Source organism: Exserohilum turcica (genome assembly GCF_000359705.1).
Source record: "Exserohilum turcica Et28A unplaced genomic scaffold SETTUscaffold_2, whole genome shotgun sequence".
In the NCBI taxonomy this organism is placed as follows: domain Eukaryota; kingdom Fungi; phylum Ascomycota; class Dothideomycetes; order Pleosporales; family Pleosporaceae; genus Exserohilum; species Exserohilum turcicum.
In genome coordinates, this window is record NW_007360025.1 from 3,173,114 (window position 1) to 3,199,472 (window position 26,359).

Below are 26,359 nucleotides of genomic sequence, written 5' to 3' on the forward strand. Positions count from 1 at the left end.
CGCACCCTCTTACTCTGTACATACTCTAGCACGCCGCTCTACGTCGGCAACACCCATTCCCATTCTTAGTCTACACATCCTCGACATCCCCACCAGCAATCGTCATCGCATTCCCCGTATACAGCACAACCCCAAGGCCCCTAAGAACACCTCTCGCCCCTCGCCCTCGCCCCTTCAACTCTCAAAAAAAAAAGTATCCAAAACCTACATATGAAGCATCCTTCCTTCAACAGCTACAACCATGGCGCCATACCGCCCTGCTAACCCACCCACCGACTCGACATGTCAGTAGTAGTGGTAGCACCAAAATGAAGCGTCGCACGTGTATGATTCGCCGTACGTAGTTGGTAGGATGCTAAACCGTCTCTCTCTAACTATACAGGTTTCATATCTTTCCCGCATACCCGGGGGAGCGCCATCAAGACCTGCCCAGGCCCATCCCTTCATCTTTCTAACTCCCATCTATGTTACCGCTCTTCATCCGAGATAATCATGGCACACACATATATCTCCGTCGCAGCAACAACAACGTGTCGCGCATTAAAACCGCTACTCTCTCTCCTTTCTCTCGGAACGGGGAAAATTAGACGTAGAGAACAAAATTGCCGACTAAGCTGCTCCAGGCAGTGGAGGAGGCGTGCTAACCTTGAGTTTTAGAATCGCTACTGCAGTACTTCTTCTGTTAGCACACATATCTTGGACATAATACAGCTTGGACATATCTAATTTAGGTGTCGTGGTGGGCGGCACGTTGTTCTAAAAAAGAGCTGCTTTTGGCGGTGGGTGAGAGAGAGAGAGCCCGTTTTCCCTGTTCTGAGAGAGCGGCAAGCTTCTCCACCACCACGACTCACACCCCCTCCATGTCTTGAAACTTGTACTGATGCAATGTACCGCCAGCTATTCCCATCGCGCGTGGTCATTGTAGGATAATTACCGCGTATGCGGTTGTCGCAGTCGCGTATCTACATTGAGATGAGTACGGATGTGAGTGTGTACGACTCCCACTACGCAGAGAAATACCACCGTACTCAAACGCGTTGACCCGCTTAATGCGGAGATATGCTGCTCACTAAGCAGCGCGCATCTAGAGTACGTCTCGATATGCGCGCCCGGCATCAGATTTGGGCGGATGCACGCGCGCGACAACATGCGGGTGTGGTTGCTGGATGGCGCAGTGGGTGGAGGTGTGATGCGACGCCTTGATGGGGGGCGGGGTGTTAAGCGAGGGTGGGGGCGGAAGGGTTCCGCGCAGCCTCTCTTTGTACGCACCACCTCATGGTGCGCGCCAAATAGCCCCGGATGAAATAAAAAAGCCCCACCCTATCAATGCAACACGACTATCGACTCAGAGTTGATTAATCAATTATGTATTTGAGGTGGCCGGTCTGTATGCGCAGTGTTTATAGAGAGACTGCGACCTTCTCTCACATTTTATTTAGCAATTTCCCCCTCTTTCGCTGCTTTATCTCCTGTCGTTTTCTCCTTCTTTTTCCCCCTTGTCTTCACGAAAAAGATTGTCGGCGGCAATATAGTCGCAATATAACATCGATAGCAAGCGCAGAAACCAAAGCCTTTTGTCATGTTCATGACTTTTAGTTGCTTGTTTGGGTAGAGTAAATAGCGTCGTCCGTCAAGCGCTGATTTCTAGTCCTTGCCTGCTGCAATACCGCTTCGCTGAAAGGGCTGCAATTTAAGATGGAACCAAGGTGAGAACGTGCTGGGTAGGGATCGCTGGGGAATAAAGGAGATATTTGGTCACTATAAAGACATGTTGAGAACTACTTACTCGGTCGCATCCAAGGAAGATAGTTGCTGCGAAAACCTGTTGTTAGTGTGATGGATATTGATGCAGATATTGCGGAAAGAAAATGTGGGTAAGAATGAGCCTCCAGAGCTTGCGCAGAGCATGTTTGCGCAAGTCGTCGTCCGCCTCCGAGGACAATGTCTTCTGCGTCGCGTTCTCCTTCTCATTTGCCTTGGGCTGAATGGAGTCGCTGGCCCCCGACTTCTCTACTTCTGCAGACTCTGCAGGGGCTTTGAGCAACCGTGCGTCTTGTTTCCCCGCCTTGGTTTTCTTAGAGACATTGGTCCACCATTTGCTTTTCTGGATGTTGGCTATTTTGGGTGGAATCTTCCTAGGACTAGGTGCTGGTCTTCGAGCTTTGACTTGGAATGCGTGCAACGTTGCAGCCTCTTTGAACCACAGCTTGCTGACTTTGTAGTCGTAAAACTGGTCTCCAATATGCCCATATTCAGCTTTGAGAGGATTGAGCGGGTGTGTGTACTAAAATAGAAGCAAATATTCTCAGGATGAAGCAGGCGGCCGTTGTGCTGATATCCTAGCGATCCTTTACTTTACAACTAGCTAGCTCGTCCACGACATCTCAATCATATTTAAGATGACTTGTTTGACGTTTATCCGAGTTGTCTAGAAAGTGTGTTGTCCCTTTCATTGTAGCTTTAGCTGTGGAGTATGATTAAATAAAACATTGCCTATTCTCTCCAGTGTGTAAAGGTTTGCAAGGGAAGAAGTAGCGGTAGTTAAGTAGTCGTCGCGCAACCCCTTAAGGGGTGCCTATTAAGTTGCCATCAGATTAGGCAAAAATTTAACCAAAAACGAAATTGCTCAGTAGTCTTAACGTTTGGGAATGCTAAAGCTTTTGTCAAGGAGTAGGCTACGGATACTCCTACAATAGTATAGACTGAGATAAGACTCCTATAAGTACGACAGAGGAGTACACCTGAATACCCCCCCCCCAAGCAATACAAAACTTTTTGGCACCTTACAGTCTTCTGATAGGGATCGTACCGTAACAGCTTTGGCCACTTAGAGCTAAGTAATGAATTACGAACTTTATTTATTCTCCTTATTTCTATACCTAGTAGGTAATAGGAACCTTTTTAAGTTTGACGATTAATGATTAGTAGTAATAACCATTCTCTTTCGCGGAAAACAAGAAAAACTAAAAGTTTGTAAGAGTTCTAGAGCGTATAAGCATTGCATGATCTAGGTAGTAGTCTACTTGGGAAGCCTGCTAATACTTATGGCCATGAATACTACTACAGCAGCTACTTCTCACTATAGAAGCTGTCTACCACTCCTACAGCGAAGGCTTCCCGCCGCCGCCACCACTACCACTGTGGCGGCTGCATACTACCAAAGCTATCACTACAGCTGCTATTGCTGCTACTACGTAATATGAGAACATGAATTAGTATTGAAAGCGGGATCCTCCTCCAATGCTTTTAACAAAGTAAGGCCTGTTTGTACTCGTGGATATGTTACATAGCATGGAAGAAGTTCTCCCCTAGACATGGCTGCATTTTATGTTGTGGGCCAATGATTCTTGCGTCCCTAGGCTTCCTTGCAGTTCTTCGTACGGCTGAGTGTGTTAGATCGCTCATGTATTCTAGCCTCTAACCAACCAGCAAAGTTGGGGGCATGAAGAGATTGCGGGCAACCGGAAGACAAGGACGATTTAGAGCTGCTAGGCGTGGTAGGGGAGGTTGTCAGTACAATCTACAAGGGGAAGCAAATGACCACTCTCGAGCTATTATTGAAGTCTCACCGGTCTAAAAGGATGAATGAACCGTGTATAGTGTATACAATTCATCACGCGACGTTGGGGAAAACCAAAACTGTCAAATCCCGCGTCAGACTACAGCGACTTGGCAACGATAATGAGTTGCCACTCAAACGTTATGTCTAAAATCGGATAATGACTCACATAGATGAATAGCGATCCATGTCATGGAATACCGGTGTTGTTACCTTAACTATAGGGCATCGCAATCTCTACGTTACTACAACAGATCAATCATTCCTACACGATTGATTCGTGTTGATACGCACTATGTTGGAATATTTCTTCTGCCTGCAAAACTACATCGAAGACGTCACAGTAACGCTGAAACAAAAGATTGACACGACTGCTGAGACACGAGGCAAGACGTGAATGAAATCTAAACGGGATCATTGGGCGTGAAAGCACATGGGAGAAGAGGGGAGGCATTGGCTGGGATCTGTCAATTATTCAGTTGACCCCTAGAATTCGGACCGAGGTTTTTTATTGCTTGGCTCCATGCTAGAGAGGGTGGCTAGGGGTATACCATTGAATACATGCGCTTGCCAACTTGCACGAAAGTGTCTGCCTCTCTCGGGACTTGAAAGGCCGGAAATAGAGAATAAGGAGCTCTCTCTAATAAAACACGGTATATTCAATATGATAAAATGGTACGATAACACTTGAATATGGAGAGTTGAGAGGGTAAAATGAATGAGGAGGTCCTGAATAAGGATACAATGGAAATTGAAATAGGTACGCTGTTGTTTATCTATGTAGCTACTGTTGAAGCTGATAGCGAAGTTGCACGCACCAACTGAAACGGCTTAGTTTGCAACTTTGCTGATCTTGATTAGTGACTTTCGCAGTTTGGTGAGTGTGTAATTCATGAGAAAGGAGATTTTGTTCATCATCTGAGACTGGTGCTCGAGCTTGAGAAAGGCAATGGTTGATGGTAGCAGTGATTTTAGATTAATGGGCAACAAGACAGACTTGATCTTGTTGAAGGGAACAAAGATGGCATCCAAGGAAAAATGTGAGACTGTTAATAGATTGGAAAATTAATTGTGTGGCCGTGGGGTAGCATGGTTGCGAGAATGTGTGTCAGTCCATGTGCAAGGTTGAAAAGTCATGCGAGGATTCGCTCTACCGCATCCACCGGTGAATGCCGTATCCAGAGCTTATGGCCTAGATGAGCAGAGTAAGTGAGGAACCATTGCGGAATTGACATCAGACGGCATGTTAGTCCGCGGTATAAGCGCTGAAACTCGAATTACAATGTGCCATAGAATGAGACGTGTTCACATTTCTGCAAAGGGCCTGATGTATTATTGAACGGTTATTGCGTGGTTGAGCTGTTTGAAAACAAGCATGGTAGAAGGTTACCCAACATGCAAACAGGCACCAACCCTTGGGATATCTATCGAATGTGTGGAGAAACATGCGGCGTTTCAAACGCTCTGCAATGCACGAGACGTTAAAATTAAGGATGTGAAGCATCATGTGCGACAATTCAAGGTGAAATTATGTCACAGGCATGCATGTCGTAATGCATATACTTAAAACTCTGAAAAAAGAAAAAACTGGTGATGCAATATTGCATGTGGTTCAGAATGATTGCACATGGACAGATGAAGACTCATGACGGTACGTAGTGATGGAACTGAGGTGAGTTGCAAGTGTACAGCCTCTGTGGTCTCTGCGAGTGGGCAGAAAGATGGCGTGCGAAAGGTCAAGGTGCCAAGGTAAAGCGACATGACCAGGTTGATGCTGCAAGCAGTGCCAGTCGATTTGCATTGCATCTTCTTACACGCCTTCCCATGGCTACGAAGGATGGTCTATCCTTTGGACTGGGGGATTGTGTGTTTGGTGTGCTGTGCGAGTCGGGGACAAGACATGAGCGTGCGTCTTATGGCGCTGCTGCCGAAGTCTCACCGAGCACCATGAAGTCAGCACACAAATCTGCGCTCTGCTTGGATTGATCTCTCCATCCATGTCCAATCTACCAAAGGATTCTCAGTAAATATGCACGCAGGAATCCACTGCTGTCCCGTGCATCTAGCATCACCATGGAAACGGATGCTCACGTCAGCTCGGCCGTATTTCGGGTGAATATAAATCTGAAACACAGTACGAGTAATCTCGCATTAGTCATGTTTCATGACTATCAGACGGCGTTTCAGCTTCGTACGACTTGTCAGCATGTCATGCAAGGGCCGTGCGTCTTGACGCGTCACCAAGCATTGCGCATTGACTAGGTGAAGATTCAAAGATCGATTTTCCGACGATTTGTGAAAGATAGCATACAAATGAAAGCAGGAGAGACGCATTTCTAGCGTCACGCTGATTGTTTTGAAACAATACTTCGACCTCGCACGCTACTGGTGGGGCGCAACCAATGCAGATCATGTGCGTAATCAACCAAAATTGAGGATACCAAAAGATAGGAGACAAGTTGATGACACTTTCCAGATGGTTGCCGTAGTAACGACAGAACAAATTGCTCCGGTTGCTATGGCAACATATTGAAAATCCCGCAGGTTCACCGACGCGCCTCAAACGCTTCCCATACTTCAGCATTGGGAAGCTGAAATACGGCACGCACTGCCTCGCGTTTGCTATGGCCTGTATATTGCGGCGCTTTGAAATGTTGTCTGTGTCCGCCATATTGTAACAGGTCACGTATGTTGCGATGCGTTGAACATGTTTGGTGTACTGTGGAAGATTCCAGGGATGGGATGAGTGGGGGCGCATTGAAAACATTGCATGTTACGCTGCCCGCCGGCTATGCTGTGAGAAAAGCCCACCAAGCTATCCCGTCTTGGGTCAAATTGTAACAGGATCCAGCAGCCTGAGCAAGCGCCCCCTTACGGGGTTACGTGACGATCGTTGGCAGGAGTCTTATACCAACGTACGGCCAATCTAGAAACTCTTTAGGAACATTACTGATGTCCTATAGGAACCCGTGACCCAGTCGCTAGCTTGATCCAGAGTGGCAACAGCATGTAACATCCGACAGACTGACCGACAACACACCATCTTCACTCAACCAGAAGACTCAACCGACTTCACCAGAGCACGCACCTCTGAGGCATGGGGTGCTGCAACATGAGCAAGATGTCCTTGATGCCATATGCCCTGTATACAACAATGATTGGAAGCATTCTGGACATCGATGGTGGCTCTTCAGAAAACACATAGAACCAATTAATACGATATACGAACGCGGAAATGGGCCACGCTCTCCAGACATCATGTCTTCCGGATGCAGCACTACATATTAAACTGTCGTACTTGGGAGGGTACAGATTCGAATGCTGGAGCAAGCACCATTTGCGTCTAGAAGAGAAACGATTCCTCAGTGCTACAGACAGGCGTGCGAAAACCCAATTGCAAAGTTCCGCTCACCAAAGAGTAGTGAGGAGATTTGCAGCGGCAATCGAAAAGGCAAATTCTTCACGAAAGCATAGCACTGCCCAAAGCACTACCCCATATCAGGGGCAAAGCGAATGAGTCGAGGGTCAACATTGCCATAGCATCTTCGATATGCTGGAGATGGACCGTGTCGCGTTCTTGATTCGTGACAGCATTCCACCCGGTGACTTTCAGTTTAAACGTTCCCGACAATATCCTGGTCTTCTGCAACGCTGCACCTCAGGACATCTAGTGGAACATTCCACATCTATAACATGTACAACAATCTTACCCTAATTCATGTCAGCGTCTTATGTGATATATGCATGTCATCACGTACAGACATCCTTGTCGGGGATAATAACCTCCACAACGACTTTTGGGGAGGTTTCAACGTGAGGAACGTATGCCACAAAGGTAGAATCATTGGCCTGTTCGCTCGCCAACGCACGCACAATCTGATGGTCAATGGAACCATCACCTACTCACGGTCGTATCTTAGAACAGACTGCAAATATGACAGCGCAATTGACATTGCACGGGTCAGCCAGGAACTCGCCACTCGTGCCTTGGGCTCTTGCGTCATACAGGACCGGGGAATCAAGACGGATTATCGTATTATTAGGTTGGATATGGATATGCAACCGAACTGCTTGGCGAAAAGAGTTCGATACATTACGGCGCAAACGACGAGCACTGGTTCACACAATGTACAGTTCAAGAGTTCGAAATGATCGATATGCCCAACGATCCAACTTCATCCATGGTATATTCTGATTGCGATTGATGAACATCGGTAACTAAGATTTTATAGTTCGCTGAACTGGTCAAGGAAATCACCCCGGCCTTCCATGACATTCGAAAAAATTGTGTACCCCACTTTGTCTAATAGCCAGAGATTTGTGTAGGTGCAAGAATAGCGATAGGAGTGCATTGGAACAATATCGAAATTCGTCCAATCCCCTAACAAGGTAATTTTTGAAGAAGCGTCGGCAAGAGGTGGATAAGCTATTACGAAAATCGGATCGCGAGTCATTCCGTTGATATATCATCACCTCAACCGTGTGACGCCCTTCTGGATATTTCAAATGGGCTCGCAAATCCGAACAATGGACTAAGCAAAGAGAGCCCGCTCGTTTTGCCACATTGCGAGAGGGTAGTGTTAAACACAGCACTCCAGCAGCAAAGGCAGATTGATTTGCAAGATCTACTTTGTCTCATGTCTGTCTGCAGGATCAAGCTCCCGAAGGACTTCCTACCCAGGTGCCAGAGCTACCGCGTAAACGCGAGCAGGTAGGATGCTTACGGCAGGTTGCGGAGGAAGAGGTTTTGAAGATCCTTCGTAACTTGCCTGGTGGCAAGTTGGCTGGACCTGACGGGATCGACATGGATATGCTGAAGCTTTCTCGACATGTTACCACCCCCTATCTCAACCGCCTATTTTCGGCATGTTTCAAGTACTCTACATATGCGGACGCCTGGAAACATGCGTGTACCTACGTTTTACGTAAGCCAGGCAGAAGCGACTACTCGGAACCGACAAGCTATCGTCCCATTGCCCTCCTCTCCCACCTTGACAAAGTTTTGAACGGCTGATTGCAAATTGTCTAAAGAATCATGCAATAGATAATTCTCTCCTGCCTGACATGCAATTCGGCGCACCTGGTGGCAACACTACCAAAGCTATCCAATATCTCTCGAACCCCATTTATCTTGGCTGGTCCCGTTGAAATGAAAGAAAAAGGAATGGAAAGGCTGAACTGTTGAAGTCCACGCTAATAGGCCGGGACATCAAAGTGCTTACGACCACATTGATCGAGCGAAGATTCTCCAAGTCTTAGCCGATTCATGATTACTGACTGGCTGATACACTTGACAGCATCTTTTCTCTCACAGAGAAGTACAGAGCTTGATCTTCGTGGTGAGCGTTCAGATCCTTATTGAGTAAACGTTGGCATACCACAAGAAAGCCCCCTATCCCTAGTCTTATTCTTGTTCTTTACCCCTCAGCTTTTCAGTATTTTGAAGGAAAAGCACGAGAATGCGACAGTGACAATTTGCACATACGTGGACCATACCTATTTTGAGCCCTGTTGCACAAAGAACTTATGGACTGGTCCCAGACTACTGGGATTCATTTCTCTCCACCCAAGTACAGCTTCTTGCATTTCCAGACACCACGCCAGAAACTGTTTGCAGACCTGCCAGATATACCGGAAATGACTGCCAATCGGAGAAAGATTTTGGTTACTCGAGCTCAACCTTTGCGTATCCTCGGTATACGGGTGGACCCTCACCTCAGTTGGCATGGCCATGTCGAACACATTGTTGAATGTGTGAAGAGAAGAATGCACAGCCTTCAGAGCATATTTGGATCCACATGGGGACTCTCCCTATATCAGCTACGGAGGCTATATTTTCAATGCATTCTCCCTCGTATCACATATGCATGTGGCGCCTGGTACCTTTGAAGCTCTGATGGCGGTCCTTCATCTTATTTCCACGTTGGTCATGTCCAAAAACTGGCCGCTCTCCAGTACGGATGTCTTTTGCGCATATCTGGTGCGATTTGGGGCACATCGGGTAACATGGTGATGAAGGACCTATGTATTGATCCCATTGATATCACTTAACAGAGATACGCCCATTCTCAGCGTGGCTTGGCACTTGAAGACAGAACCACCGTGGAGTCTCCAAAGCTGAGAGAGTGTTCAAAGAGCCATGATTGGCGTTTTGACCTGAGCCATCACCCATACCATCAGTTGGATGTAACTGCCAATGAGTACAGAAATGTCGCATCTGAAAGAGTCATTCAGCGGTTTACTCCAGAAAAAGCAAAGGAGGCCTGGGACAAGCCGGATATAGGCAAGAGAGAGATCAAGCGTCATGCGCAACCCCAGGCAGCAAAACAGAGTGAACAATGTTGGGAAAAATATTGTTGGGAACGTTATGCCTCCGGCAAACCAGCTGTTCCATCAGTGGATTCCAAATTCGGGAACAAATGGGGACTTGCGAATCTCAAGCTGTACAAGGGACTCTCTCGCGCGCAGAGTACCATCCTGATCCAGATGCGAACCAGCGTCATTGTCCTCAACAGCTATCTCCATTCCATCGGGATATCTCCAACAAACAACAACAAATGCCCATGCGGGGGGGAAGCACACGGTAGCGCACCTGTTCCAGCATTGTTCCCGGTTGGGGAAAGCTCGTCGTGATTTGCACAATACGCTAGGCATGTGGACAATGCCGCAGCTGCTCACCAAGCATGCCGACGTCGCCACACCATGGGCACTCCGCTACTTTGACCTTTCCCAGTTTACCTCCATCCAGGAATATCAGTTTCCTCATCCCAAACAACATCCCCACGGCTCCCTCGAGGACGGGGACTAATGTGCAGGTGACCTCGGTTGCCACCCCTACTGTGGTAAGCCTTTCGTTGCCATTCCGTTGTGCGCAATGAGGAACTAAGCAGCATCGTCACATGATCTTGTTCATCGATTACTAAGACATGTAAGTCACTACAACTGCCCTCTTCTTTACTTCATGCCCTACCTTGCACAACGTTTTTACGTTTTCAAGACCAAAATATTTGCCTTGACGGGCTCCTCTTATATATCGTCTAGTGTTTATACTTCCGCTTTCTATATCCTTGAAGCTCTCCTGTAACATTTAGACTAACTAATCATTTCTATAAAGATTGCCAATGCAGCTTCCGCTTGCACTGTTGCAAAGCGACGTTTTCGACTAACAACTTCAATCCTTTCCAATACATGTACAACATTCACAACTCGGATTCCCGGTAAGTATAAGAAAATATCTCTCTATATGCAGTTGGAAATTTGGCGGGAAGACCATGGCGCTGATATGAACGAGATATAGCTCTCCTCATCGCCACGATGCGCCAAAATGCCGAGTTTTGCCACCTTCACATTCCGTTGAAGAGTCTACGACCCAAATTCTGGCACTAGAAATACGCTAACTATCAACAGCCATCCACTTCTCGCATTACGATCCGCTGATACGCTCCCGTAAGTTAATAGTATATGCTTTGGATTTCAAGTTCTCGCTCTAAGTAGTCCTAACCAACATTTTTCAACAGCGCTACGCGCGTCCACGATTCCACCCGCCAATGGTAGCATGTCAGTGTATCAAAGCTGTCGTGACTCTACAAGAACTAACAGATCAGGTCAGCCATTCACATATGGACGTTATGCCACATGTCTAGCAGCTACTGCTTCCACAGGATGTAGATTGGGTAATCAAAATCATTATCCAAACACATAATTAAATCTAATCAAATACGATACAGAGGGGAGCTATCTGGCAGGAATTCCTTATGCCTCGGCCGTAGGTTCCTCGCAGTACAAAGCCGCTATATAATCGACCCTACCTCGCGGCGCTACTTTCTAATACAGTAGTCCGTTGATTCTATAAGTTCTGGCATGGAATCCAGCATTATCCACAGCGCGGCATGTGTCATAGGTAAGTCTATGCCGTAACGAACGAAGCATTGCATCTACTGAAGCTATCTTGAAGTGGCATACGACAGGTAATCTCTTGTTCTTCTAGTGTCAAGAAGGTCTGTAGTATAACAACCTTCAACAACGATATTAAGGCGATACCGTCGACGGATATAGGGCCTCACCCTGGGCATTATCGATATGAGAAGGTCAACTTCCGTATGTCTTCCCATTCCCTCATGATTTAGAATCCGTCACTGAGAGTTCTACAAGATGTTCTTGACGTCGGCGACAGTTTCTGGCGGGGTGGTGTCGTCGCGCAGGCGGATGTATAACCGCGGTCCATATGAGTCAGCAATCTGTTTCTTGTTATCATGCTTACCTAATATGAATCTCAAGACGGTGCGACAATATCGGAGTGGTCGCGCAATTCGAGTTGTATGTTTCTAAAAGAGCATATGCTGATAGTGAGTTGGACAATTCAGTAAAAGTTGCGGTACTATCATCATACTAACACGCGTTTCGAGGGAAGAGCATTTCTAACTTACGTTCCGGTATGGTGAGCGTCAAGAGCGGACCAGCTCTCACATATACACCAGGAGCTGCATCCTGTCCGCAATGTAAGAAATACCCTTTTTTCACCTGTGCATACGTTACATGCACTAAAGTAAATTTGAAATTGCAGTCCAAACCATGGTTTATGGGTCAAATCATGACTCTATTATAGCTGCTAGCGAATAGCTGTCTCTTTGAAGTTATCTTTCGCATAGCGCTGCGCGGCCAGAAGGTTGTTGTTCGCTACCCCAAACTGCGTTTGAGGTTCTCTGTGAGCCTTTCTCGCTTATCTAAAATTTTCTGGTTTTTTGCGAAGGACAAGCGGTATCACTTCTAATTATTAATCAACGGACTCATCGCTTGTCTATAATAGAATGGAGTTACCGATGACAAGATGACAGACCTATCGCTACACTGGGAAATTGTCACGACAAGCCACGTCTTGGTATGTAAGTTGCTGTTTCTCATGTTCTTATGAGATAAATCTTGCTATACTGAACAGTCCTATTCCGAAACATTAGCATTGCACCCATCACCGTGAATGTTCTTGTTTATCGTTTCACTCGAGAATTCAATACTAATACTACAGTAGACCATACATGAAGTTGGGGTTGGGAAGTAATTGGCGAGGTTAACGTGGCTGGCCGGCGGCAGCAACAGTGCTAACTGACCACGAGGAACGTAGATACCCGGAGGAACCCATGCATGGATACTGAAAACAGGTGATTTGTAGCGCTTCGATTTTCCGTAATCGTTAGTCGAAGTCTGCGTTGTTATGTTACTCTTAGAGCCTTATCCCTACATGTTGTTCCCACGTTCCATGGTTTGAATAGCTTCTGTGTTCAAGAACCAGCATTAGGAGTGCGTATATATCCACTTACCGTAGGGCGATGTTATCTATTGCATTGCAGGCCTCTCGATAAAGTCTGTTTCATGAAAGACGTCACGTGTTTGCTCGAGACTTTTCGTTCGTCCATCTTATACTCTAGATATTACTCACTGACATTGCTAGCTAGCTTTTCAAAGACTTGTACTGTTTTATAATACTGCCTACCCATTGTGTATTAGGGAGTGGATATAGTACCTCACTGCTATTCTATATTGTGTACACTACTGCGTTATGAAAGCCGCTGCGTCCGCAGGCTAAGATTACTCATAAAATGAATAAAAGATGCGATACCCTGATGTAAATCTGCTGTCCTACCTTCATATTGATGCGATTAGTTTTGCATACAGCATGTCAGAGATGGGCAGCAAATCGGGCTACGGTTTGTAAGCATGGATTGAAACACTATTTGATCTTGTTTCCTATACGGTCGGGAGCCTACCAGGAGATAGTGACAAATTAGCACAGGCAATACCTACGATTATAAAGACTTTAGGGACCTTCATTACTACCAGTCAACCGTGATCTTACCTTCAACACATGGCGTACCCTTCTCATTACTTGGCCATGTTGCAGCTTGTTCTGTAACCCTTCTATGGTCATTTGAGCAATTTTCTGTCATCCACAGCCCCTTCCAAGTCTCAGTGGTGTTACTATCCGTTGTTGATTATTGCTAGCCTCCACTGACAATTCCTCGCAGTCGAGACATGTTGAACACAGAGCAGATGTTCCTAGCAGACCAAATCATGTCTCTCTTCCCGCATGACATGAGTTGTGGCAAGTGTTACACCTGAATAGCTTCAAGCACTAGCACTTCAAGTCGCAAGCCGGATACGAAATCTGTTAAACGGGTGAATAGGAAAGTCAATCTAACATTGTCACTACTGTGTCATCGTATGCATGCATAGAAATATCTGGAAGTAGAACACCGAATATGAGGAGTGTATTTGCAGGGCTCGAACATCTGATCACGTGACAACATCCGGTTTCTACTGGCCCCTATCTTGTGCACATGCCCTACCATTTTCCCCTCACATTTGGCTCAAAGCCTAGCAACAAGAACATGCTGGAGCCTGGACCTGCGATACGCCAGAAAAATTTCAAGTGTCTCTCGGAAGTTCCACAGTGGTCACCTCTCAACTATGGAAAGGCTGCAGCTAGCTGTTTGATCGACATCGCCCCTCTTGTGATTTTATTGATGTGAACTCAACCATTGATTCATCCTTACGTCATCAGAATCAATGTGTGGCTGCATTCGTGGAGAGATCCTAGCTAACACGTGAAACCCAGCTGAAGCATGTCGATTATACATGATATCTCGCGGGACTCTTGCCTATTGGTTCAACCCAAGAGATACTTGAAGCCACGCTACGCCTTCCTCCTATTCGGAACAATTTCCACCTTCATACACAGATACTCCTGGATATTCAACTATTTTTAAGCGTCATAATGCCACCGCACGATGCAAGCATCTGCCCGGCACTTCAGTGTGCAGCTCCAGTCTCCCATATTCTCGTTGCCAAGGGAACTGTGAGAGATGGTATATGACTACTACTTTGCTCTGAGAATGGTAATCACTATGACTATAAGTCAGGGAAATTGATTACGGCAAGTAATCTCCCCATGGACATCGCACTTACAAACCTGCAGGTTGGCCGTTGCTGAACTCAACAAACGCCGCCTCTTAGCTCGAACGATATATTTTACTACCGTTTACGAGGAGACTCTGCAGAGTCTCTTGGAAAGCTGTGGAAAGGTCTTCGACTATGTCAGGGACAAACAATGCAGCATACTGGCTGATGTTTACAGGTTCTTGGATGCACCAGCGAAATCAGGGTTGGAGAAATGTTTTCCTCACCTTTCCCACCTGATACATTCGTTCCCAGCAAAACAGAAAGATTTCGGTTTGAGAATACACAGCTATGGAGAAGCTCCATCGATATCTGAAATGTTCGCCAATGCTGCATTACGCATCTTCTGTGAGAATTCTCGACTAGTCAGAAAACCATCAGAAAATTCAAAGAATCCGAGAACGCGCTGCCTCTGCGATGACGCCCCTGGATTGTCAACTTTGAACCTCATACCTTGCACGTGCCCCACAGAAGAGAATTCAGTAAGCATACTTGATGTCTGCGGGCTTTACCGCTTGGGAAACGATTTTGTGGAATGCAAGAAATCCCGAATGTCAGCAGCCTCAATGGCTGTCAAGTTCCTCAGTAACCTTTCGCACGACAGACGAGTTCCGATCCGAAGAATTGTCCTCCTGGAAGACTTTCTAGCAGCTACAAAGCCTGAATGTCATGCTCAAGGCCTCATTCCATACTGCAAGGAAAACCCTGGTCTGTACATCGAGCGCAGGGTGAATCTCTGGAGGGCTGTCTTTCCAGATGCCTCGGGACCACTTGTGTTGGATTCGACTGGATTAGGTGGACATGTACACGGTCTTGAAGCTCACTACATCACAAAAGGAGGTATTGGACTATGGATAGCGGAGGCCAGAGCACTCCCAAATTTAGGCATGCCGCTCGAGTCTTTCACCTTAGTCTTGGATGGTGATCCAATTCCGACGAAGACAACTGAGATATTCCAAAATGTGGTCCAAAGAGATGCAGCATGACAATCTGCTTGTGTGAAGCACTGCTCTAATCTCATACCTGCTTTGGATTGGTCAACTATTCGGAACAACGCAGCAGTCCAGTACGACGGCTTTCCAGAAGCGCTTCACGATGTTACAACTGAAAATTCAACACTGATCAAATTCAACTTTGATCCTGGAAAGCAATTGAAACAGGAAGCGATTGTAGAGAAGGGTCGTAATTGGGATCTGGAACGTTGGGCTAAAAAATGATTTCATGGGGCCCGCTATCGGTGTGACCCTGAAGTACCATGACCGAGCTGGCGCGACCTTCTCCTCGAGCACTTTATGCCGGAGTGAGTGTTTCTAAAAAGGTGAAGATGGAAAAAGGGTCTTAACTGCGTTTTGAGCCTCCTGCATAGTTCCCAAAGTCTAAGATACGATTGATGAACTTGGAGGCTGTGATAGCATAAGCGGCATGTTAGAACGTTGCAATGGATATCAGGATTGGAAAGGCATTTCAGGGATGTGAATCTTGTGCGAGACTATCTCAAGAGAGTAGTATAAGATGGAAACATGGATTATGCGCTCATTACAAGACACGGGAACAGAGAAGGCAAGATTCAAATCATTGCGGAATGTCCGTGTCAGAAGGTCAGAATGATTGAGGCTCGAGCAAGATGTGACAGGACGGACCATCACACCAAGGTAGCTATCACATGCCAATATCTGATAGCAGGCGGTTTTTTCATGTCTGTTATGAGAGACATCAAGCAGACAAGATATCAAAATCGCAACTACAGCAACAACTATAGCAGAAGTGATCAGTAACAATCGATAGATGAATCTTTGTGAATGCGCAAGTAGACAAGTAACTCTTCAGCTGTGTCGTTGTATAGGATGAGTAACTTGGCCCTACATTTTGGATAAAAAGATGTACGATATTGTGATTTGAAACAGGTTTGCCGCTTATAATAGGTCCACGAAGAGGGCACCTAGTAGCTGCTGGTTTATCGGAAAGAAAATAGCAAACGTCAAGTGATGTAAGCGTGACGTGACGTTGCATGACTCGACGTTGCATGACTCAGTTGACTTGTCACATCAAATTACGTGCAAGTGATGCAATCACGTGATGCGAAAGACACGTGACTTATGACATCATACCACATAACAGAAACAACGGCATGTGATATAAGACCACGTGTTGTGATGTGATAAGTTACTAGCGTTATGCAGTATCACGTGACTTGTTACATCACACTACGTGCTATCATATCACATCACATCACATCATATCACCTGATAAATTCCATTTCATCACATGACTTACCTCTGTTACAAGGAAATTTTTGTGTCACGTGACCCGAGACCACTCGATCACATCATGGTTTTTGGTTCTAGTTTCCTTAGTACTCTAGGTAAGTAAGCTCTTTCTAATATGGTCTCCGTTATAATATTATAATTAGATTTGTTAAATTATTAGAGTAGTAGTAGGTCCATCTGAATCATCAAGCTATGTTTCTATTTTCCCTTTTCCTACTATAGAACTCGCCTTGCGTATGTTTTCAAGCTTAAATGCATTATTATAGCGTCCTATAGTCTATCACTTCCTATATCATTCTATCAAGCTTTGTACAAAAGTTGCAGGTAATGCTTATATATATTCTAATATTCATCTAGCACACTATATATTTGTAACGTATTCCATCACCGAGCGGGCCACATTGTAACGGCGCAGGTAAGGCAGGTCGGATCTGTTTCGGTCGTAGGATCACTCAGAGGCATATGGGAGTGCGTGGGATCACAAAGAGCCTAGATTCAACAAGCCACCTATAGGCCTTGTACGAAAGGATATCAAAAGTCTACAGAGCTAGCTACAGGGAGTGTCTCAATATATACCTATCCTAGTCGGGTCCGAATTCGGATCCGACCTCGGGCGAATGGCTGATGAAGGGCGGCAGGTACTTCCTCCGATCCGGCTCTGGGATTGGCTCAATACTTGGCGAAGTTGTAACATCGTTACAGGCACATGCTTTATTATAATCAACCCTTGAAATTACTGCTAATTCAGTGCACTCTTATCATGTTCTACATATTAAACCTTAGATACCTACACTAAGCTAGGAAAAATATGAGTAGTCAATGAAGCAACAATTATTACTTAGATATTCTTAATCTCTTTCTTAAGAAAACTACTTAAAACGCTGTTCTGCAACACAGAAGATATGAACTTGAAATAGATATACACACAGCCTATATCAGAGCTGAACATAGGTCCGGATGTAGCTATTATCTTGTTCAATACATTCTAGCCATGCTAGCTAATCTAACTGTACTATCATTCAAGCTACTATAGCTATACCAGCTTCGCTAGCTTTTTTACCTTCTACTATTCTAGCGATTCTAGTGTTTGTTTTGTAATATACCTTCACTCCTCTAACACAATATAAACTGTTTTTGAATTCTTTAAATCTTCTTGCACCTTGTTTACATGTAATCAACGTTTATTCTATAAGTAGGAACCTACAATCCAAGCTACTAATGAATAACATAGTAATACTAAGAAGAGCATGTTATTCATCATACTTTACATGTAAGACTACGATAACATAACTTCTACACTACTATAATTAACCCAGTAGCCGCTGGAATACGGAAAAGAATAGTATAGCACCTCATTCCGCGTCTTCTTTATCTTAGTCGCAAGTTGTACTAAACTATATGTCATATCGCTATCAATAACTACTACTACCGCAGCTGCCTACTATTAAAGCTACCATTGCTATTCTATCTATTTGTGTAATACCTTGATGGACTTTGTAGTGTACAGACTGTCAGAACTGTTATCATAGACTACACCCTAATAAGAATGTTAATAACTATAAGATCCTAGAACGCTTATCACATACACTAAGCTCGACTTCTATCACCTCTGAGAGTGACAGCATTACGTTATTTCACACCTAATCGCAGTCTAGGCCTATCTACCGCGGCCACATTACTACCGTTAGCACAGCTGCTACTGCAAGCATAGCCTATTGCCACAGGTATAACCACTGCAACTGCTAATGGGATATAACCTGCTGCTTCTGAAGAACCTAGTTTTCATGTTACCTATCAGCTCAGTCATCGCCCTTGGTTTGCTACAGGTATATTGTCCTTCAATCCACGTTAGCCAGGAAGCTAGAAATGAATCTTATGAATCATTTACTCTCAGCTCCCATCTGTCAGTCCTGTAGCTAAAGCCCTTTCATATACTCTTTTTATAGTCTAACACTCTTCAAGCTGCTACCACTGTTGTGATATTTCACCAATCAGCAGATGCTTACTACCATTGATCTTCATTACCATCATACTACATATATACAATCCAGCCGCTACCAGTCATTCTCTCACTTTCTTACTAAACGCCCATGACCTAGTTTTGAAACCCCTTCTCCAGTCCCCTCAGCCAAACACCCGCCGCATACGCACCCGGATCTGGTATCTTGGATCTATCACTCCCATCATCTGCAATATACGTGGCACGCCCAAACTTTGGCCTCATGTCCTTTGTACCGTCGGCCTTTGTCTCGGCAACATCTACGCTCTTAGCGAAGTCTTTGGTCTCTGCCAGTGTGTTGATAAACGGAATGAGGACATCCATGACGGTTCGGTCGCCCTCCCTTGCGCTCGTGTAGTTTTTTAGGTTCTCGAGTGCGGTCAAGGCGGACGAGGCAAGGGTCGATATGTCCAGTGGCGCATTTTTGGACAGCGTGGCAGTTGCGAGGGCATTGGTAAAGGCGGTGACGAGAATGGAGAGAATAGCGCCAAGAGAGCCACCAACGTCTTCAACGTTCTCGCTTATGCTCTCTAATAGAGCGAGGATCGGGGGCGGGTTTTGCTCGACTGCGTCAATGTTTGCCAATATGCTCTTGCATACGCCGGCTACAGCTTCTCCACAATCTCCGTCGCCCATTTGCAGGTCGTACTGGGTGATCTTGGGCTCGGCTGCTAGTGCTGCTTTGCATGCGGTTCGCAGTGCTGGGATCAAGGATGGTGGCGTGGCAGGGCCTTTGTGGAGTGCTGACTCTTCAGATAGAGCCGCATTGGCCTTGTTGCGCAACTCTTCCGTCTCCTTGTTGACGTTGACTGGTTGGTAACCGTTCTTTGGCCACGCAGGAGCGTTGGTCGGCGCATCCAGCAAAGCAATGACCTCTTCGTCCTTGATTCCCATGGCCCTTGCCATTCCGCTCATGTTGCCCAGTGTTATGCTGAAACCCTGGGCATTCAGCGACGTCTCGAGCACGCCAGCATAGATACGTGTCGGCACAATCTTCCAGTCGCGCTTGAGAGCTATCAGGGCGAGATTGACCAAGGCATCGAATTCTAGATTTGAAAGACCGCCAAAGTTGTTGACTAGCATGACGACGTTGTCATCGGGATTGAATTGGACGAAGGCGCGATCCGGGTCGGAAGGGTCAAGTAGGTACTTGAGCACCTCTTTGATCACGTCTTCCGGACTTGGCATTGGGTGTATGGTGCGTAGGCCCTACGATCATCCATTAACATGAAGCTCTTTCGAAAAGACAAGAGAAAGACTTTGCTTACCGGCTCATTGTGGATACCCATGCCTACCACACATGCATCATCCTGTACACTCTCAAATGCCTCGCGTCCAGGAACATGGCAATGGTCCAAACTTGTGCCAATCGTAACCAACTGCTCATTTCCCAGCTCGCCCATCTTGCGGCACCGCTCAAACGGCCAGCCCTGCAATGACGCGCCTCCGATGAGCTTGATGACCAGCAGGTTACCTGCCAGCCCTCTGCGTCCCACCTTCCCGCTCTTTTCGCGACCCAATGCGGCGTCTTCCGCCATGCAGACAACATCGACTTTGTAGCCCAGCGCCTGGCCCTTTTCTCTCGCCAGGCCAAAGTGCAGCATATCTCCGGTGTAGTTTGTAATACAGAGAATGATGCCCTCCGTGCTGGGTACATTCCTCATGCCCGCCATGATCTGCTTTGTGCTCGGCGACGCGAAGATGTCTCCACACACAGCTGCCGACAGCATGCCGTCGCCCACAAAGCCCGACCACGCCGGCTCGTGGCCGGATCCGCCTCCAGATATGATTGTGACTTCGTTGGGTGGGTGGGAAACGTTGTAGACGACGCGATTGGCTTCGTCGAGAGCCATGTGCTTGTTTCGCGTGCATAGCGAGCGCAGGGTATGCAACACCACGCCTTCGGGGTTGGGGAAAAAGTGTTTCCGCGACATGCTGGGCGGAAAAACTTGTTCGTGTCGATGCTATGATTTTCCGCTCGCTATCTACGTGCAGTCAGTTGTGTGCACACGACAGCAATGCTCAGAGATGGATGCGACGTCCGCTCAACAATGCATGCATGCACTTACATGTACCCCAAGCTTTGCACGAAAGCCCCAACTCAAACGTCGGGAAAGCGGAAGAGGAAAGGCAGAGAGGTCGTGCTCGGCCAGAAACCCCTCGGTCGGGCGCATACCGTCCCTTATAAGCCTTCACTTCCCCGCTCCCCACGCCCCGCCATGGATAAACATGCCACGCCGCGAGACCCCGCCCGCATCCAGCAGCAACGTCAAAAAAAAAACCAGCGCCCACACCGACGGCCGCTCTCCGGACGGGTAATTTGCTTGCAGTACCGACGCCCTGTTCGGACCGCATCAGCGATGTCAGTATGAAATGCGTAAGTCGAGGTATACTGCTTTGAGGTAAGACGCGGGGGGTCAGGTTAAACAGCTGGAACCGGTGGAGCTGGCTTTGCGCCGGGATTGCTGTTTTGGGACGTCCCGGGGGGAGAGCTGGAGCTGCGGTGGCTGGAGCATCGGCCTGGCCTCCGAGGGGCGCGGCATTTCATCGCTGGAGGCTCGCGCTGAGACTGCGCGTGGTTTTGCCTCGAGTATGCGTTGCTTGGATGAGGTTTCATGGCGATGAGTCGACATGTGCACGTGTTGGTCATGATGAGTCGGCTGCTGATGGCTGCACTCAGCCCACTTTTCTAATACCGACAATCTACACGGCTGCTCTCTACTCCCCACCGCCGACTAGCTTGACAGCATAGCAAAACCCGATGAATGATGGCTTCAAGCAGAATGGAAGCAGAGCAACCTCGGCCACGACCACCTAGTCAAACATGATCTTCTTACCCTTCAACAAGGTACCTCCAAGCAGCTTGCCAACTGCGTATCCAATGTAAGCTCCAGTAACAATAGTAACCGGCCATTTCTGCCACTCGCGGTCCCTGCGTATCATGAGCATGCTATTGTGAAAATTCCCGGCTCGTGCCCGGCGACTGGCCCTGCAGCTATGACGGGAGAACTCACCAGTCCAACGGGATCGGCACGGCGCCTAGCCATGCGCCAAGTACGGTGCCAATCAGCCCTCCATAGACCTCATCCATCGGGAGGAGCAGCGCGATGATGTGCCTCCATGTGTCGCCGTCCACACCGTGTACATATATCAGGGGAAGGGTGCTCAGGAGGGCTACGTGGGCGCCGCAGAGCAGGGTATGCGCATGGTGCGTGGATACGGGTGCGCCGAAGAGGACGAGGATTGCCGTGAGGAGCGGGGTTGCGGCGAGCGCGGTAAGGAGGAGAGACAGGAAGGCCGGCTGTAACCATGTGTTAGTTGTCCAAATCACTGCTTTCCGCAAGCCCCCGGCCCAGCTGCCGTAGTGGAGAAGACACGTACGACAATCTTCGAGTTGACGCCCTGTTCCAGCTTGGTCGGCGTCTTGCCCTTCTTCTCGCCAGGCTTCTGCTTTCGCATCGACGGCGTGCCTCCTGTCGGCGGGAGACACACGGCCACAAAGGCTATCTGCAGCACAGCGAGCGGCGCCAGGGTACTCAGCAGCGTCGGCACCGGGTCTGCGACAAGGGCGCGGAACTTGAGCGCGTAGACGGAGAGGACGAGGAGGGGATGCATGTGTGTGTACAGACGCGCTGTGTCGTTCTTTAATGGCTCAATTGGCGCGGCCGTCGCAGGCTGCGGCTTGGATGTCGCGTTTGCGTTGATGACGGTGGCGTTGGCCATGCTGCGAACCGAAGCCGTGATGCTGGAGAATGTAGACGATTGGGAGACGCGGCAGTCGAGAACGAAGGGTATTAGAGGGAGCTCGGGAAGGAGTGGATGGCGCCGGGCCCGTTGGGGTGCTGGTGTTGGGTCGTGGCAGGGCGACATGGCCGCCCGGAAGGTTTCGAGGGGACGCCGGCCGTGCTGCGCGCTGATTGGTCCGTTGCCCAGCCCCTCGATCACGCACCTCCGTCAAAGCTGTACAACACGACTGCAGAGCTGTGGTCCTGTACCTAGGATGCGCCATGGCCTGTTCATTCATATACATGATCCCTTGTAGTCATGCGCGAAACTTTTCCCATGATGCGTGCAGTGCTACGTAAACCTGAGTGGACCGTGAGGATGCATCAATCATTTCACGACTGCTCGCCCTTCTTAGGCACCAAGTTCCTCAGTGATAAGTCGTAAACAACATCCTCCACATCCTTGACGCGATACTTCAGCCCATCGCTGCGGCGGCGCAGGCTGTCGTTCTTGAGATTGAGGACCTGGAACCCAGCATGCAGGTCCTTGACGAACTGGTTGATGAGCAGTGGACGCTCGTAGTCTCCCAAAGTGACTGCGTTGCGTGCGAGGCGTGTCTATCGGCGTTAGCTGCATACAGGTGTTGGCTCTATCACGCAATCAATCGACGTACCAGTTCTTCGACGAGCGTCATGAGCGAATGCAGGTACTCCTCGAGCGAAAGATGAAACTCGTCGCGCTCCTTCAGATTTACTGGGACTGTCTGGCTGTCAACCATGCGCATTTGATGTGCTGCTTTGAACCTACTCTTGAAGATCTCACCAAGCTCCTCAACGGTCAACAGCCGTCCACATTGCACACGGCCGCCCTCGTACTTGTAGCCGCCGAGCCAGCCCCAGAAGAGAATGCTTTCGCACTAGAGCGCTGTCAGTACTGAGCGCTGCATATCGCGCGCGCAGTCAACTTACTGCGCCCTGCATCTGGCGGCTCCACATGTTGTTGAACTTGTAGTATGGCATCTTCGATGCAGCTTGCGAGAGCTTGGAAACCGTTTCAATCACATTGTCAATAGGCTCTTGGGCAGCTTTCAGCATCTCCGACACTGCGCTATGCTTAGCTAGGATGCTACTGTCCTGCGGTGCTGCCACTCACGCTCGTCGACGCGTGTGGAATGGGCTCTCGACAGTACGAAAGAGACATTACGGTCTGGGAAACGCGTTAGAACATCTTCATCCGTCGTTTGAAACCACTCACTATGCTTCTCAAGCGCCTGGATGATGTCTCGCAGCTCCTGTCGCGTGGTGAGTATGTGGTCACGTGCAGCTCGGTCTGCGGACGCCACTCACATCTCTAACAGCAGCGTCCTCATCGATACGCGCCTGGAGGTCCTGGAAGATGGCTGGATCAACCATACCTGATTGCGCTACCATATTGATACGACTTTGCAGGTATGCAGACACGTTGGGGTTGTGTTTATGATTGTGGTTGAACGTCGACGTTTGCCGGTTGGGCAAACAAGCGCAGCTACGAAAATTTGGCGTCTCGCTCTTTGCACCACGCAACCTCGATTTTTACGCACGCAAACGCATGTAGCTTACTTTGTGCACACCCAAAGCAAGGCACGTGTATGTCTTGGTTGACTTGCCTTCTATTTGCTGTATGAATCATTTCGGCATGCTGATGCGGCGGCTTTAAGCTGACACTCGACGCTGTCATGCATCGGCCGCTAAAACAACAGCCTCAAAGACCGCGCGGCGCATTAGCAGCCACGACACATTTATAGTTCCGTGTACCCTAATGCATAGTGAAAGCGACTGCATCCGGACCTCAAAATCACTCGTAAAACAAACTATTTCGTGGACCCCACGTTGCAGACAAAAACACGTCTTCAGCTGATTTATGACAATTCCACGGATTGGCCACAAATATTGCTATCGCGTTTACTGTATCAAAATACACGTGCTATCCCCATGTTTTCTTCGACTACACATTTCGCATCAGCTACCGATGTCCTCACCCTAGGAAGTAACTGGGTAGAGGTAGGGAACAGGTTGCACAGCCCCTGGATAGGGTTTTGGATAGGGGCTGTGCAAGGGTTACGCGACCTTAATTAGTCGTTCAGTCGAACCAGAGTTACATGAGACATATTGTTTACTTCTACCCATCAGTAAGCCCCAACATTGGAGTTGGTATAAGGGGTGAGGTGCGTTTTTTCTACACATCTCAGGTGAGCATACCGTAACCAGCCCCTGCCCAAGTCTTGGTCATCATAGCGCTTCCCATCTTTAGTCACTCCTACCTACTCACACACTTACCCCAGCCGGAACATTACCACAATCGTATTTTGTTTTTTCTAACCAGCTGTTATCCGACCCCGTAACTCATACTAGTACATCTCATGCTATCGCACACTCAACTGTTTCTCCCCAGCCATCCTGAAAAGAACCTTCAACTTAACCAGCCGACTCATCTTCTTCCACGCATCCACACTCGAGTGCTGACCACTATCCATACCTAGTCCCTCGTTATCCAGTCCTGTATCATCCGCACATCTGGTGATACACTCTATAGCGACGCAGGCAAGACAACTCAAATTAGTATCATGAGTGATACCATTCAAAGTATATCAAAGCACACAAAATGATAAGAGTTTGTAAAGCTACCTGGGGATAATGTTCTTATAAATACTTGTTACAATTTTCATCTAAAGGTAACTAAGGATTGAGAGCATTGGTTGCATGCAGATTAGCTTTGGAGTCTTTGTATCATTAAGTAGTGAAATAACAGAGTTACACAACCCCTCTTAGTAAAAACCTAGTCCTATAGCTGTGAGACTCTTTGAACTCCATTCTGTTGCTATTACCTGACCTCCACATGCCTGGGCATTTGCTGGCTTTTTGGGGGTCCTGATTCGACAGGGTGGTGTCAGGGGGAATTTCGGGGGGGGGGGGGGGGGGGTTTCGCTACACAGGTTTTCTATTTTCTGTTCGTTTTTCACACTCGATCATTATCAGTGAAGTCGAATGTTTCTAGTCTTTCTCATACGTCTGAATAGGGTAGCTCAGAGCCTAATAAGGTATAGGCTTTGAGGCATTTTGCCTATGAAACTCTCCGTGTTTGTGGGAAGAGCCCATGACCTTGGAGGCAGTGTACTAGGTAGGACCTGGGTCCTATCCAGTATAACTTACCCTCGAGGATCTGTTCCACTTTCCCCACTTCCACAACCTGAATAGGCAGACCAGGGGGCTTAGGAGCTCCTTATCCTGGGAGGGGATCCTGAGGGCCCCTCCACAACAGGTCTAGAGCAAAGATGTAGTAGATTAGAGATTCTATAGCTTGTAAGAGTTAGTAATAATTACTTAACTTTCAAAGAACCTTACATTATTCTTCTTACTTTACAGCAAGTTCTTAGTTAAGGTTATTAATTACTTAGTTCTTAGTATCTAAGAAAATTATATCTCTAATGTTCTATTTAATAGAATTATAATAACAACTAATAGTAGATTGTATCTTGTTTTAAGCCTTCTCTATATACTAATTACTAGTATCCTGTACTGTATGTAACGGGCTAGGTAGCCCGCTACAGTACAGATAGCGGTGGCTATCTTATGTATCAACTACGCAACGATATCAGCAGCTCTGATATCTTGTGCCAGCCTTTTTGGCGCGGTGGGCGCGTTGTAGTTGCGTGCGCAGTCTAATAGGACTCGACCCGTTACACTGTATATATAAATATATATAAGTAGTAAGCGCTAAATTCTTCATTGAATTAAATCACTAAGTATATTATTATTATTATTATTATGATTCTAGTTTAACGTCCTTTTTCAGCCCGAAGGGCTATATAAGACGTGTAGG

The 26,359-nt window shown here is 47.4% G+C and overlaps 9 protein-coding genes across 9 annotated transcripts; 5 read left to right on the top strand and 4 right to left on the bottom strand.

Annotated features, from left to right (window-relative positions):
* Positions 1 to 1,828: 1,828 nt before the first annotated feature.
* On the bottom strand, positions 1,829 to 6,727 carry SETTUDRAFT_19923 (uncharacterized protein; the record flags this gene model as incomplete). The annotated part of the gene is made up of 2 exons (XM_008026776.1): positions 1,829 to 2,210; positions 6,648 to 6,727. 2 exons carry the CDS (start codon positions 6,725 to 6,727, stop codon positions 1,829 to 1,831), a joined length of 462 nt encoding a protein of 153 aa, XP_008024967.1.
* A 525-nt stretch (positions 6,728 to 7,252) lies between these two features.
* SETTUDRAFT_31668 (uncharacterized protein) lies at positions 7,253 to 7,711 on the top strand (the record flags this gene model as incomplete). Its single annotated transcript, XM_008026896.1, has 1 exon — positions 7,253 to 7,711. The coding sequence occupies one exon, from the start codon at positions 7,253 to 7,255 to the stop codon at positions 7,709 to 7,711; it is 459 nt and encodes a 152-aa protein (XP_008025087.1).
* Positions 7,712 to 8,309: 598 nt separating this feature from the next.
* SETTUDRAFT_87837 (uncharacterized protein) lies at positions 8,310 to 8,573 on the top strand (the record flags this gene model as incomplete). Its single annotated transcript, XM_008027624.1, has 1 exon — positions 8,310 to 8,573. A coding segment is annotated over one exon (264 nt), but the record flags the coding sequence as incomplete, so codon positions are not given.
* A 497-nt stretch (positions 8,574 to 9,070) lies between these two features.
* Positions 9,071 to 9,448, top strand: SETTUDRAFT_88280 (uncharacterized protein; the record flags this gene model as incomplete). The annotated part of the gene is made up of 1 exon (XM_008027625.1): positions 9,071 to 9,448. A coding segment is annotated over one exon (378 nt), but the record flags the coding sequence as incomplete, so codon positions are not given.
* A 1,299-nt stretch (positions 9,449 to 10,747) lies between these two features.
* On the top strand, positions 10,748 to 11,357 carry SETTUDRAFT_31669 (uncharacterized protein; the record flags this gene model as incomplete). The annotated part of the gene is made up of 4 exons (XM_008026897.1): positions 10,748 to 10,776; positions 10,967 to 11,005; positions 11,054 to 11,232; positions 11,287 to 11,357. 4 exons carry the CDS (start codon positions 10,748 to 10,750, stop codon positions 11,355 to 11,357), a joined length of 318 nt encoding a protein of 105 aa, XP_008025088.1.
* Positions 11,358 to 15,075: 3,718 nt separating this feature from the next.
* SETTUDRAFT_19924 (uncharacterized protein) lies at positions 15,076 to 15,495 on the top strand (the record flags this gene model as incomplete). Its single annotated transcript, XM_008026777.1, has 1 exon — positions 15,076 to 15,495. One exon carries the CDS (start codon positions 15,076 to 15,078, stop codon positions 15,493 to 15,495), a length of 420 nt encoding a protein of 139 aa, XP_008024968.1.
* Positions 15,496 to 18,871: 3,376 nt separating this feature from the next.
* SETTUDRAFT_136200 (uncharacterized protein) lies at positions 18,872 to 20,665 on the bottom strand (the record flags this gene model as incomplete). Its single annotated transcript, XM_008027626.1, has 2 exons — positions 20,044 to 20,665; positions 18,872 to 19,984 (listed from the first exon to the last, which is right to left on the bottom strand). The coding sequence occupies exons 1-2, from the start codon at positions 20,626 to 20,628 to the stop codon at positions 18,872 to 18,874; spliced, it is 1,698 nt and encodes a 565-aa protein (XP_008025817.1). The 5' UTR covers positions 20,629 to 20,665.
* Positions 20,666 to 21,438: 773 nt separating this feature from the next.
* SETTUDRAFT_116387 (uncharacterized protein) lies at positions 21,439 to 22,599 on the bottom strand. The gene is made up of 3 exons (XM_008027627.1): positions 22,157 to 22,599; positions 21,790 to 22,076; positions 21,439 to 21,707 (listed from the first exon to the last, which is right to left on the bottom strand). The coding sequence occupies exons 1-3, from the start codon at positions 22,496 to 22,498 to the stop codon at positions 21,590 to 21,592; spliced, it is 747 nt and encodes a 248-aa protein (XP_008025818.1). The 5' UTR covers positions 22,499 to 22,599; the 3' UTR covers positions 21,439 to 21,589.
* Positions 22,600 to 22,794: 195 nt separating this feature from the next.
* Positions 22,795 to 23,975, bottom strand: SETTUDRAFT_171567 (uncharacterized protein). The gene is made up of 7 exons (XM_008027628.1): positions 23,848 to 23,975; positions 23,756 to 23,792; positions 23,654 to 23,707; positions 23,470 to 23,603; positions 23,309 to 23,417; positions 23,175 to 23,260; positions 22,795 to 23,118 (listed from the first exon to the last, which is right to left on the bottom strand). The coding sequence occupies exons 1-7, from the start codon at positions 23,929 to 23,931 to the stop codon at positions 22,894 to 22,896; spliced, it is 729 nt and encodes a 242-aa protein (XP_008025819.1). The 5' UTR covers positions 23,932 to 23,975; the 3' UTR covers positions 22,795 to 22,893.
* Between the last annotated feature and the right edge of the window lie 2,384 nt (positions 23,976 to 26,359).

What these genes read in the sequence shown, in the direction of transcription:
- SETTUDRAFT_116387 (XM_008027627.1), bottom strand. Translation starts at nt 22,498, where the DNA reads ATGGCCAACGCCACCGTCATCAACGCAAACGCGACATCCAAGCCGCAG. An exon ending in GCGTCAACTCGAAGATTGTC is followed by an intron (nt 22,077 to 22,156) that starts GTACGTGTCTTC and finishes ACATGGTTACAG; the next exon opens with CCGGCCTTCCTGTCTCTCCT. An exon ending in GTGCCGATCCCGTTGGACTG is followed by an intron (nt 21,708 to 21,789) that starts GTGAGTTCTCCC and finishes CATGATACGCAG; the next exon opens with GGACCGCGAGTGGCAGAAAT.
- SETTUDRAFT_171567 (XM_008027628.1), bottom strand. Translation starts at nt 23,931, where the DNA reads ATGGTAGCGCAATCAGGTATGGTTGATCCAGCCATCTTCCAGGACCTC. An exon ending in CCAGGCGCTTGAGAAGCATA is followed by an intron (nt 23,708 to 23,755) that starts GTGAGTGGTTTC and finishes CGCGTTTCCCAG; the next exon opens with ACCGTAATGTCTCTTTCGTA. An exon ending in GCCGCCAGATGCAGGGCGCA is followed by an intron (nt 23,418 to 23,469) that starts GTAAGTTGACTG and finishes ACAGCGCTCTAG; the next exon opens with TGCGAAAGCATTCTCTTCTG.